Source organism: Grammomys surdaster, unplaced genomic scaffold (assembly GCF_004785775.1).
Source record: "Grammomys surdaster isolate TR1022 unplaced genomic scaffold, NIH_TR_1.0 125671, whole genome shotgun sequence".
NCBI lineage: Eukaryota > Metazoa > Chordata > Mammalia > Rodentia > Muridae > Grammomys > Grammomys surdaster.
Genome location: NW_021620508.1, coordinates 482,447 through 496,204, shown reverse-complemented (window position 1 = coordinate 496,204; position 13,758 = coordinate 482,447). Strand labels below are relative to the sequence as shown.

The 13,758-nt window shown below is 50.0% G+C and overlaps 2 protein-coding genes across 2 annotated transcripts in view; one reads left to right on the top strand and one right to left on the bottom strand.

The window, feature by feature from the left end:
- Gapdhs (glyceraldehyde-3-phosphate dehydrogenase, spermatogenic) overlaps positions 1 to 4,519 on the bottom strand; it is a 16,605-nt gene extending 12,086 nt beyond the window's left edge. Inside the window, exons 1-2 of the mRNA XM_028787652.1 lie at positions 4,423 to 4,519; positions 3,206 to 3,267 (exon numbers count right to left, since the gene is read on the bottom strand). Coding sequence (XP_028643485.1) covers positions 3,206 to 3,267; positions 4,423 to 4,519 — 159 coding nt within the window. The remainder of the gene's footprint in view (positions 1 to 3,205; positions 3,268 to 4,422) is intronic.
- Positions 4,520 to 12,973: 8,454 nt separating this feature from the next.
- The window catches only part of Sbsn (suprabasin), a 4,100-nt gene continuing 3,315 nt past the window's right edge, over positions 12,974 to 13,758 (top strand). Inside the window, 2 exon segments of the mRNA XM_028787675.1 lie at positions 12,974 to 13,756; position 13,758. The exon segment at position 13,758 is cut by the window's right edge and continues 437 nt beyond it. Coding sequence (XP_028643508.1) covers positions 12,974 to 13,756; position 13,758 — 784 coding nt within the window.

Sequence of the window (13,758 nt, the reverse complement as noted above, 5' to 3'; positions counted from 1 at the left end):
GTACCTAGAGTGGAACCCACTAGGTTCACACAGAAACTCATGGCTGCTCTCTCTCTTCCTCCCTCCCCTGGTCCACCTGCTCCATGCTGTCCTGGGATCTCTGAGGAGTTTCTCTTGCTTGCCCTTTTGTGTGGAAATGCTGAGAAAACCCCTCCCAGGTCTTCCCTTGGCTGCTTGGGTTCCTTCCTCTCAGATGCTGTCTGTAACTGAGCTGGTCCTCGCCATGGCAGAAGGAGAGGCAGAGATACGGTGTAGATGATCCTGAGACAGGAGGAGACTCAGAGCAGCTGTAGCTGCCTGTGTCAGACCTGCACACGATCATGCCAGTGAGCCTTCCGGCACAGAGGGTAGAGGCTCACGAGCACCCAACTCTGCCTGGGGAGCTACTGATAGCTCGTGACTTCTGGGGGAGGTTGAATCCCTTTTCTTTAAGGGTATCAATTATGCTGCAGTGGATGATAGCCCAGACCCCTTATGCACAACCCAAATTGAGTCAGTGGAGAATCAAAAGGAAACAAGGAAGTTGGGAGGGAGGAGGGAGGAGGGAGGAGGGAGAATGATCCAGTATGGAGTCTCTCACGTTTTCAATAAGGATAGGATATATTAAAAAGCCAGGTGTGGTGGCGTGTATCTGTGTGGCCAGACTCTCTTGGTTCAGCTAGGCTAGAGTACACAACACTACAGAAACAAGAGCGCCTGCCTTATTTTGTAGGAGAGACAGGATGACTCACGAGTGGCCTCTGACCTCCACACTGCCTTGACTCGAGTGTCCAGGTGATGGCACACGCTCGTGGACATGTGCGCGTGCGCGCACAGACAGACACAGGCACACACACAGACACACACTAATAAAGTTTTAAAAATTTAAAAGGTCATTCCATAAATAAGACTATCACAGAATATGTGGTAAAATGCGTTATTTTCTATGTAGAGAATATTTCAACAGTGATGTTATTGCCTTATATGTAAGATAAACTTAATCTTAAAAGTTTATTCTAAAACTTCAATTTAAGGGACTAGAACACAGCTCAATGGTAAGAGTGCCTGCCTAGCAGGCAGGAGACCCCTGAATTCAATCTTCAACAACCTTGAAAATAAGCAAATACATTATTTAGAAGTGTTTCCAACGCCTTATGCCGCATGGCTCCTGAGGTCTACCCTCTCAGTGACAGCCGTAGGTAGCTTACATATGCCTATCGCAGAAGGGAAGGTTTGTGAACTGGTGCAGGCTCCTGACTTAATTCACCTGCAAAGCCCACTCGCTAATCCCTGCCCCTTACAGAAAGAACAGCAACTCCAGCCTGGTCATTATGACCTGTGCATGTGAGCTGTTCCACTCTCTCACTCACAGTCTCCCAAGCACTAATAGTCCAGAAATTAAAACCTCGGAGACGAGGAACGAGAGAGACCACTCAGCTGTTAAGAGCACTTTTTGCTCTTGCAGAGGATCCTAGTTCAAATCCCAGCACCCACGTAGCAGCTCACAACCTGGTGTAACTCCAGTTCCAGGGAATCTGGTGCCCTCTTCTGGCCTCTGCAGGCACCTTGTGCACAGGGTCCACACATATAAGCAGGCAAGCACTTAGACATCAAAAAATTCAAAACTCTAGACCAGAGTGGAGAAATTGTCAGATGGTTAAGAACATGCTCATGTCGAGACCTGAGTTCTACTCCCAACACTTACCTCAGGTGTCTGATAGCATCTAACTTGTCTGCCTTTGTGGACACCTGCCCTAGCTACACACACACACACACACACACACACACACACACACACACATCAAAACACCCAACACATAAACATACACAATCAATCAACCAACCCATAATATTTTGAAATCCTGGGGCCAGAGAGATGGCTCAGTGGTTAAAAGCACTGGCTGCTCTTCCAAAGGTCCTGAGTTCAATTCCCAGCAACCACATGGTGGCTCACAGCCATCTGTAATGGGATCTGATGCCCTCTTCTGGTGTGTCTGAATACACCTACAGTGTTACTCATATAAAATAAATAAATCTTTTTTAAAAAATTTAAAATCCCGAAGGGCTGGGGATGTGGCTCAATTGTTGAAAACATGTTTCACATGCCAAAACCCTGGGTTCAAACTCCAAGCTTGAAAGGAAAAAAGAAAAGGACGGTGAAGCAGAGAAGAGTCCATTCTTGTTCCTGTCTCCCCCTGGGCTCCCCGATATTGCAAGCATGGGCAGGTTGTTCAGTCGTTCCGTAGAATCTTTTCATGTAGTCTAAGCTGACCAAAACCTTAGAGCCTCACTCCCGCTTCCAGCTTTCCTGGAGCTAAGATTTTAGGCATGTGTTTATTTCTGGGTCTTTGGTTTTGTTTTACACAGTATCTGGTTATGTATCCTTGGCTGGCCTTGAACTCATTGTGTTGACCAGGCTGACCTCAGTCTCACAGAGTCCTGCCTCCTGGGTGCTGGCACTAAAGGCATGTGCCTGGTGTATCATGTCTCTTAAAGTTAAGGTATGTGTAGGCTGGGGTGTGGCTCCGCGACATGACACACGGTCAGTGTATGTGAAGACCTAGATTCAGTCTCCATCCCATGCACTGCCAAGAAAATAAAAATTCCTGTGCTTGGCGTTCATAGTACGGAACCTCTTACATATTTAATAGACTATAGTATAATGTACATATACTTTCTATGTCTGTAGGGTCAGGGGGCAGGTGTTGAAACCAGACCCTATGTCATTTTCGACAGATGTGCTACAGTAGATCTCTCTCTCTCTCTCTCTCTCTCTCTCTCTCTCTCTCTCTCTGTGTGTGTGTGTGTGTGTGTGTGAAGGTCAGTGGACAACTTGTATAGTCTGTTCTCTCCTTCCACCTTGTGGTGTGTGTGTGTGTGTGTATGTGTGTGTGTGTATGTAGGTCAGAGGAAAACTTGCAGAAGTCCAGGGACAAAATGCAAATCCTCAAACTTGATGCCAGCTGCTTCTACCAACTGGGCCATGTTTAGTGCTGGAGGAAAACTCAGGGCCTCCCACATGTTAAAACAATTGCTCTCCCACTAAACTACACCCCACTCTTATGTGTCCAAGATATTTCTGGACCCTGTCTAATAATGGATCCAGTTCTGTGAGCCCCAACCCCTTATGGTAGGAATCACCCCAGGAAACCTTGTTCTAGGAAGTTCAGAGTTGAGGCCGGGAAATGGACACTGAGATTCCCTCAAGGTATCAGTTCCTGTTCACTGGAGGCAGTGAGCTTGAGGCACTGGTGACCTTGAGGATATCTGCCTTCCTGGAGATTCCATCTGCAAGGTCACAAGAGGGGAAGGTCGGGCCAGCAAGAGAGCTCAGCAGGAAAAGGGTCTTGCTGCTGACCTTGACCACGTGTTCTGATCCCTGGCCCCCATGTAGAAGAGAGAGAAATCCACTCTCCTAAATTGTCCCGTGCCCTGGCACTTGTGCTGTGACACAGTGACAGCCACACAAGCGACTGTACACCTTTGAAAACCAAGGAAGTAGAGAGATGTATTCATTTAGAGTTCCAAGTGGGGATCTGCCCGAACTCATTCAGAGGATAGTAAGGCCTCCCCTCCCTGCACCCACTTTACAGAAGCCGTGAAGCATGTGGACACAGGGCAGTCCTGCTGTCTACCTGTCTGTTCCTGTGTCTTGAAGGAAGGTTCTCACAGGCACATTGACTTGTGGGAAGTGAGAACACCAGGGTCACCTGGGGGTTGCCCTCCCAGAAGCCCTGGCTCCCTCTGGCTTCAGCACCTGAGCAGCCTCTGGCTGGGTTTGCCAGCAGGTTGGACAGCGATTGAGGCCCTGGGAGCATCCCAGCTTCCCCATTCCTTCCATGGTCGGGAGACTGGGAAGTAGCTTGTCCTCTCCTGGCCTCTGCTGGCCTCCATAGAATGGGGACAGTGAACACCCAGGCCTCACCTGGTGGCTGTGAGTCTCAGTGAACACAGGCCTCCCTTGCCTGTAAAGGGAGCAGCCCTGCCCTGGAGGGCTGCGAGCATCCCTGCTCCCTGCAGCCCAGGGAGGACCAAGCCTACCAGCCCCTTTGTCCCTTGGCCACCAGGGACATCCATGAAATGTGGGGAGCACAGCCACCTGTCACATGTGCTCCTGGTGACCCCTCCCTCTCCAGCCTCCCTGCCTCCTCCTGGCCTCTGCTTCTCCCCTCTGCACTGTTAGAAGCCAAAGCTCAGGCAGTCCTGGGAGCATAGCTCCCAACCCCCAACTCCATCCCAACCAGCAGCTCTGGGGTGAGGAAGAATCCCTGAGGATAGAGGTCTGAAGGGTCCTCCCCTGACCTGTGCCTTTAGGGGTACCTAGTAGAGGACATTCTGGTGGAGGAGGGTCTCAGGACTCTTGAGCACCCTGGGTGAGGGAGTAGAGACTCCCAGACCACAGTTTCCTCCTTTCCCAGGGCCACCCCCAAAGTCTCTCCTTACCCGGGCATGGACAGGGGCACGGACATGGGCGTGGACATGGGTCCCGCCGTAGCTGGACAACAGTAACATTGGTGAGGACCACGTCACGTCTCGACATGGCCTAAGATCTCATGGCCTGACTGGCTTGGGCCCCTCTGTGGTGTTACTGAGGTGTGAAGCTCCCAAGGTCCCAGTGGCTCCTGAGCTTCTGATGATGTCACATTTATGTCACATTGCCCGATGATATCACAGAGGGGGTGGTGTAAAGGGTGGAGTCCTAGCCCCAGCTCTACAGTCCTAGAAAGCCCTACATAGGATTTCAAGGCCACCCTCTGGTACCTAGAGTGGAACCCACTAGGTTCACACAGAAACTCATGGCTGCCCTCTCTGTTCCTCCCTCCCCTGGTCCACCTGCTCCATGCTGTCCTGGGATCTCTGAGGAGTTTCTCTTGCTTGCCCTTTTGTGTGGAAATGCTGAGGTAGCCCCTCCCAGGTCTCCCCTCGGCTGCCTGGGTGTTCCAGGATTTAATGGTCGCTCTTCTCACCAAGGCGGAGGAGAGGAAGTAAATACTGTAAGATCCACAGGTCAGGTAGGACAGCAACAAAAAAGGTTCTCCCGAACATGATAGCAGGGCTGCACTGCAGAACTCACGGGAGGCCTTGTTCCCAGCCCAAGGTCAAGGCAGTCAACATTCTCATGGGTGGGGGAGGGGCCCAGGAGCTACAGACAGTTGATGGCTCCTGGGACAGCTGAGTTGGTTTTCATTTAGGATTGTAAACCAAACAGGACTGGTTCACCCGACTCTTATGAACCTCATCAGCGGTCCAAGTCAGTGTGGGCTTAAAAATAAACACACATAGATGAGTACCCTGGGCTGGGGAGAAATCCCAGCCATTAAGAATACTTGCTGAGGGCTGGTGAGATGGCTCAGTGGTTAAGAGCACTGACTGCTCTTCCAGAGGTCATGAGTTCAAATCCCAGCAACCACATGGTGGCTCATAACCATCTGCAATGAGATCTGATGCCCTCTTGTGGGGTGTCTGAAGACAGCTACAGTGTACTTTAAATAAATAAGTAAATAAAGTTTAAAAAAAAAGAATACTCGCTGTTTTCACAGCTGACTGGGGTTCAGCTCCCAGTACCCACATTGTGATTTTCCACCATCTCGAACTACAGATACAGGGAATCTACTGCCCTCTTCTGGCTTCTCTATGCACTGCAGCCATGTGCTCACAGGGGCAGACAAAACTACTTGTATGAAAAGATCAACATTTTTCAGGAAATTGGTGGAGGGTAGGTGGTAGAGGGGGTCTGGGAGGAGTGGGAGGCCAGGTAGGGATGGACATGATCAAAGCATTTTCTGTACATTGGGAGTTCTCAAAAATAAACTTTAAAACCATAAAAGTGATTTATAAACATACATAATACATAACAAAACCCAACAAAAATAAAAACAATAGAATTAATACACACACACACACACACACACACGCACGCACGCACGCATGCACACACACACGCACACACACTCAGATAGCATTCATCTGTAGTCCTAAAAAGGCGTGTGGGCCAACTAGCCTGGAGTATACAGTGCTGCAGAAGCAATGGAAAAGATGCAGCCTCAACAAGAATACTTACAAACTCCAGGAGGGTGGAGCTTTGTCTTCTTAGTTTTATGTTTATGTCCCACTGACTTCAAGTGTGACCCATTAAACAAATTTCAAATGCCATTAGTCTATGGTGTGTGTATGTGTGGTCACACATGTGGTGGTCAGGGGAGTACGTTCTTTCCGTCCGTTTACTGTGTGGCTCTTGGGGGCTGAATCCAGAGCACACCAAGCATGGACTAGCCAGCTGGACTGTCTTCTGCCCTGCGTTTAATTTAGAACTTACTCAGTCCATAAATAAAACACACTTGCCTTGCCCATTTCTTTTTAATCAAGGAAAGTAAATTTCCACTAGTTTTCATTTTATACTTTATAATTTGCAAACTTTTAAATATTCTTTAGCTTTTTAAATAAAAATGCTTTCTCCACGGAAATGATGCAAGTATTGTGGCCACGTGAACTGCAGGTCCACCCCCCACTCTCCCCACCCCCCATGTTCTGGTTCTGCCTCGGGGGCTCTGACTAAGGTCCTTTGCTGTTCCTGTAGATAACACTAGTTCAGATCCCAGTACTGCTGTGGAGCGGCTCACAACCCCATGTGACTCCAGCTCCAGGATCAGTGATACCTTTGTCCGGCCTCCATAAGTACCTGTATGGTCCCAGATTCTCTCTCTCCTCTTGGGGGTGTCTGGACTCTGACATCTGGAGTAGGTTTGGTCTGCAGTCTGCCTCTCTCTCCAGGGCATCAGACACCCCTGCTCACCAGGACGGGAAGGCTAAAGCAGGGTCAGAGACGAATGTTGTGGTTCTGTGTCTTCTTCTCTCTCCTTCAGGGTTTGCAGGAGTTAGGGGACTTCTCCAAGAATCTTAGTGCTATGACTCTTTTGGGTGAAGACCTTCTCCGACTATCTTTAATGAAGTAGCTCTCTGAGATGATCTTAGCGTCTTCATATTTCTTCATTTGGGGTGGCCTTGAACCCATACACATACAGTAGTTTATTTGGGTGATATATATATATATATATATATATATATATATATATATATATATCTCCATATATATATGGAGAAGGGCATGAGAATATCCAGGGAGGGGAGAAAAGATCATTGGTTAAAGGCCGATGCTACCGAGATGCCTCATTTGCATGGGGACGAATTCCAGGTGTTGTGCTATGTGACTGAATATCTGTGACTGCCTGGTTGGAGGTCTCAGGGTTATGGGTTACGTGCTCCGAGGCAGGAACAGAAACAGGAAGTTATCTCCACTCCTGCTGGTCCCAGGATGAGATTCTAATCTCAGTTTTTGAGATTTCCAGGGTTTGGACATGCTCCACCTTTCCAGGTCTATACCCCCCACACTTGCACTCATACTTAATAAATAAAGCATTTAAAATACATGGATAAATAGGTTAACAGTACGATTTATTTTTTAAGTTTCAGCTTGAGGATGATTCACAGAGCACTTAACTATCATGCCTAATAAAATTTGTTGTATTAAACGTGTAACCTATCCGATGTGCATGCTTTGGTTCTTACCCTTGGCCGAATGTAGGAGGGTCCTGGTTGAATTGAATACAGGTTTTCACATAGGCCAATCATGTGCTCTGCCGTGGAACCCCACTCCTGCCCACACATACCAGAAACCACACGGCTGCTCACAACTGCTCCCGGCCATCTATGCTGTTGAAGGAATGGAGTTGGCGCGTGTGCTGACACTGGGTTGGCACAGGTGTTCAATTTATAGAAAAAGAAAAAAGAAAGAAAGGTTAAGTGAATAAGTATCTGGGAGACTGATGCAGGAGGCCAGTTTGGGGCCTCTAAGCCATGTCTTCCCATAGGCTAGCCTGGACTACATAGTGAGACCCTGTATCCAAACAAACAAACGACTGGAGAAATGGCTCAGTGGTTAAGACTGTTTAATGCTCCTTCAGAGGACCTGGGTTCGATTCCCAGCACCCACACGGCAGCTCACAATCTTCCGTAACTCCAGTCCCAGGCCATCTGATGCCCCATTCTGGCCTCCACAGGCCCCAGGTGCACACAGACATACATTCAGGCAAAATAGCCATACACGTAAAATGAAAAATAAAATTATTAAGAACAAACAAACCCATCCCTGCAGTATCTAGGAAGCACAGGTAAGTCAGGTGTGTCTGTACACGCATGACAAACACCTGGTCCTCTACTCCCTCAAATTTTTTCTTTTACTTTCTCTTTTTTGCTGGAAATTGAACCCAGGGCCTTGGGCGTGCTAGGCAAGTTTTCTTCTGCTGAGACACTCCCCCAGCCCCTGGGGTTATTTTAGTTTAATTTATTCTCCCCCATCTCTGTGTGTGGAGGCCAGAGGACACCTTGTGGGAGTTGGTTCCCTCCTTCTGTCCCATGGGCCCAGGACTGAACTCAGTTCCTCAGGCTTCGCAGCGATCACCTGCCCGTTACCCGCCGAGCCAGTGTGTCGGCTCTTACGTAGTGTCTCATCCCCAGTCTTGAAGCAACCTCTAAGCCACGTCTTCCCACAGCTGTCTGTTCTTTTCCTTGGAGTTTCCCTGTGTTCAGCACCTCCCGATGTCCTGTTACACGTCACCCTCACTGACTGTGTGTCCTGGAGGGGTGCTGTATCCACAGCTGAGTCACATCTGGAACAGCATCTGCCACACACTGCGCCTTCTCCTTCTTTTAAAACAACACTCATTTTATATGTCCAAGTGTTTTACCTGCCTGCCTGTCTATGCACCATGTGCAGTTCTGGGTGTCTTTGGGACCCAGCAGAGGCTGTTGAGTCCCCTGGAACCGGAGTTACAAATGGACCCATGTGGATGCTGGGAACTAAACTCGGGTCCTCTGCAAGAGTAGTCCACAGTCCTACCCACTGAGCCTCCTCTTCAGGCCCGCTCTTCATTTCTTGAGACAAGATCACTCTATGTAGCTGAGGCTGGCCTCTAAATTGCTATGATCCTCCTGCCTCAACCTCCTAGAAGCTGGGATTAAAGTTGCACGCCACCATGCAAAGCTTACAAAGCAGGCTTTCAGGAAGTGTCTAGAAAAAAAGCAAGTGAAAAATGTCCCCTCAAGCCCAGGGCTCACATGAACTTCTATGACTCACTAACATATGCCTTCACCTGCAGGGCCGGTTGACACGCAGCTGTGACCAAAGGGGTGTGAGGCTTTGCTACAGATACGAGTCACCATCCTAGAGAGAAGGGCGGAAGCCCAAAACTCATACAATGACAAAACCTCTTCCTTCCCCCGGGCCCCCAGAGAAGCTTTCCATGGGCTACGTATAGAGATCCTGTTTCATAAAACTGAAGCCAGAACCATATCATGCAAGAACTGGCCATGGGACAGGGGTTGCAAGGCCCTGGAGAGCTAAACTAAAAATAAATTGGAAGAGACAGGCATGGTTCTGTAATTGCAGCTACTTGGAGGCTGCCGTAGGAGAATCATAGATTAGTGCGTGTCTGAGCTACAGGGTGAGTTCAAGGCCAGCCTGGCCACCTTAGTCTCAAAATAAAAAAAAAAAACATTTTAAAAGGTCTGGGTTCTCTGGTACACATCTTTACTGTTAGCACTTGGAGGGCAGAGGCAAGCAGATCCCGGGAGTTTGAGACGAACTTGGTCTATCTACATAGTTCCAGGACAGCCAGAGCTACAAAGTGAGACTCTGTCTCAAAAATAAATAATGGGAAAAAATGTAAACTAAAAGTCTAGGATATATATAGCCTTGCCTAGCATGTGTGAGAAAGTGGTATGTATGGGGCGGGCCATCCAGATGCTATTGGGCAAAGTTTTCTTTCGTATGGCGGCACATACAGAGGTGGGCATGGCGGTTCCTGCCTGGAATCCTAGTACTTGGGTGCTGAGGCAGGTAGATTGCCATGAGTTTGAGATTATCCTGGGCTTGTATGAGACTCTAGGCTAAATAATGATGATGATGATGATAATAATAATAATAATAATAATATAGCCAGGCGGTGGTGGCGCATGCCTTTAATCCCAGCTCTTGGGAGGCAAAGGCAGGTGGATTTCTGAGTTTGAGACCAGCCTGGTCTACAGAGTGAGTTCCAGGACATCCAAGGCTATACTAATAATATAAAGGGACCAATAACTCGCCCCCAAATCTGATGTTAGAAGTGACAGCTCTCATTAATAGCAAGAGAGGAAACAGGCACGAACTCTTCTCCTGACATCTGGTCTAGATCAGTTTTATGGGCAGATCTGCCAGATACCAGGCAACAGAAACATTTACTGTGTAAATTACGATGTATCTGCTTTTCTAACTGTGGTAGATCCTAGTCTGAGCTGGGAAGCCCTGGTTAGTCCCTCTGCAGAGGGGGTTCTGGGTAAGACACTGACTATGACACCCTTGGATGGACGAACCCCCATGTGAACATACGCTACACCTTTGAAGCACTGTGGCATAAAGTGTGATATCCTTGAGTCCGAGCTTCTTCCACGGGCTTTTTGGTTAAGGAGAAAGGTGAGAGGTCATGAATCCACTGGGAAATGGTGACAGAAAGCTGAGAAGAGGGGCCAGTGGAGGGAGAGAAGGATGGAGAAGAAAATACAGAGTGATGGTGCATGCCTGCTGCAGTCCCAGAGGATCAAGAGTTCAAGGCCAGCTTCAGGTACATAATGCGTTCCAGGCCATTCTGGGCTGCAGGAAACCCTATCACCATAAAACATAGAAAAGATACCTTTTTAAAAGGGTAAGCCAGCCGGGCGGTGGTGGCACACGCCTTTAATCACAGCACTTGGGAGGCAGAGGCAGGCGGATTTCTGAGTTCGAGGCCAGCTTGGTCTACAGAGTGAGTTCCAGGACAGCCAGGGCTACACAGAGAAACCCTGTCTCGGAAAAAAAAAAAAAAGGGTAAGCCAAACCTATCTATCTTGGGGTATGCCAGGATTCTGACACACACACCCCCACCTCCATGTCCCTGGCTCCTTTCTCTGCCTGGCCTCTGACTCTCCATCATTAAGGGATGCAAGGGATGCAGGACACTCTTACTGGAGTGCCATGACCAAGATCTGCCTTTGTCATTGGACTGTGAACCTGGGAAGCAGATTGACTTTGCAGAGTGGTCCAGTTAGCCCTGTCTGCTGTGTCAGAGCTGGGAAAGCAGACGCTCCCGGGTTCCTGGGCCTGGAAGGTTTGCTTCTGGGTGTGTCTATCGCTTCTTTGAGGGGACCACCTCATCCTCTGGTTTGAAGTTGACAACACGTGCTGGTTCTCAGCCACACCTGGGCACCCACACAGATAACTACCTCCTCCGCTTGTGCACACCCGCATTCCTCCATGCCTGAACATCCTACCGCTCCCTCCTCAGCCTCACCGTTGGCATTAAAACCTAAATATCTACACACACACAGACACACAGACACACACACACACACCACATCCGACTGTTCCCCACCTACTGGCTCTTGCTTGCCTCCCTCTAGACTATCCCCAGGTGGACATACTGGGGAAGATCCAGTACCCGCCTTCCTTCTAATGCCAGACGTCAGCCCCAGGCCAGCCTCCTAGCTGCTTCCCCCATGCTCTGGGCCAACAGAACAGTTCTTGGGGCTTCAGGTCAGGGAGCTGGAGGCCCCAGGAGACGAAAGGAGGAAGGAAAAGGCCCTGGCCCCCAGCCCACATGTTTGAGGCAGCATCTGCTCCACCAGCTCTCCCAGCCTCTCCCTCGGGCTGCCTCAACCGGCTTTTCAGGTAGCACTGCGTCCTTTCCCAGCTCATGGCAGTCAGCCCCTAGCGCTTGCCCAGGGATTGGGAGGAGAGAGGCCTGGATTCTGTCATGAACATGTGATCCTGGCTCCAAAATTCAAGGCCCTCCCCAAGAGACCCCATGTGGCTTTTTAGCTCCGGCACCCTGTGAGATGTGTTCAGGCTTGGACTTTTCCCTTGGCTTTAATCCATCCCTGAGTTCCATCTATGAATCTACTTCCTGGGCCCCAGTTAATGTCCTCTAAACTGGGGCCATGGCAGTACCCAGTACTAAGGGCCCGACGGCTAGAAGTGAACAATGTAGAAGATGAGACACACTGTTAAAAATTAAAAACAATTTCAGATTGTGGTAAGGTCTATGGAAACAGAAGAGTGATGTCACAGAACACAATTGCCATACCTGTCATAGCACACTGTGCCTGGGGGATGCTCACCATTTAAGCCAGGTGTGGACTGACTGGAGGCAGCTGGGTCACACTCTAGCTTCCAGGCAGCCATGGGGGTGGGGTGGGGGAGGGGGCGCTGAGGAGCAGAGAGAAGGGTGGGAGAGGGTTTTGGTTTTTTTTGTTTTGTTTTTTTTGTTTTTTGTTTTTCAAGACAGGGTTTCTCTGTATAGCCCTCGCTGTCCTGGAACATACTCTGTAGATCAGGCTAGCCTCGAACTCAAGCCTCGAACTCAGGCCTCAAACTCAGAAATCCGCCAGTCTCTGCCTCCCAAGTACTGGGATTAAAGGCGTGCGCCACCACCACCGGGCTGGAGAGGGGACCCTTGAGAACAAAACTGGGCAGCTCCTTCAGCTCCTGGGGGTTCTCTTCTCCCTGTCTGCTTTCCACTCTTCCAGAGTTACCCTGTAGAGCAAGCCTTCTAAGAGGGCTGACAGGGTGTTTAGGGATGGAGGGCGCCTGAAGGTGGGTTCGAAAGGAAGGAGGATGGCCAGTGCCAAAGAGAGGAAAACAGGAGGGGGCTGGGCAGGGCAGGACCTACTCGGGTGGAGGGCTTGAGCCGGTTAAAGAGCAAAGAGGCAAGGATCTTGTCCGTGACTCATCCCGTCTTCTTCCTCCTCCTCCTCCTCATTGCTCAATCCCAAATGTCTCTGGGAAACACCCCCCTGGCTGAACCGAAGTCAGAGCCTCACAGGGGCGATTGAGTCATGAGGGGTGGGGAAGAGGGAGGGAGGTGAAGGATAAATAGCGGCCCCGCTCCCAGGCTCCTCTCTGCATCCTCCCTGCCTTCCCAGCAACATGCATCTTGCCAATCTGCTCAGCTCCTGCTGCCTCTTAGTGCTCCTGGGAGCTCTACCTGCTCGGGCAGCCCGCGAAGATCCCATTGAGAGGGTCATAGAAGGGTTCAGCCGAGGGCTGAGCAACGCAGAGAAAGAGGTGGGCAAGGCCCTTGAAGGCATCAATAATGGAATCACTCAAGCTGGAAGGGAAGTGGAAAAAATTTTTGATGAACTTAGCAACATGGGCAGCCAGGTCGGCAAGAACGTGGAAAACGGCTTGGACAAAGTAGCCCACGGTATCAACAATGGCGTCGAACACGCAGGAAAGGAAGCAGAGAAGTTTGCCCATGGGGTCAACCACGCCGCTGGACAGGTTGGGAAGGAGACAAACAAAATCATCCATCATGGGTCCCACCATGGGGTGATCCAGGGGGGCAGTGCAGCAGACAAGTTTGGTCAGGGGGCCCACCATGCTCTTGGTCAGGCTGGGAGTGCAGCAGACAAGTTTGGTCAGGGGGCTCACCATGCTCTTGGTCAGGGGGCCCACCATGCTCTTGGTCAGGGGGGCAGTGCAGCAGATAAGTTTGGTCAGGGGGCCCACCATGCTCTTGGTCAGGCTGGGAGTGCAGCAGACAAGTTTGGTCAGGGGGCCCACCATGCTCTTGGTCAGGCTGGGAGTGCAGCAGACCAGTTTGGTCAGGGGGCCCACCATGCTCTTGGTCAGGGGGCCCACCATGCTCTTGGTCAGGGGGCCAGAGAAGCAGACAAGTTTGGTCAGGGGATCCACCATGCTCTTGGTCAGGG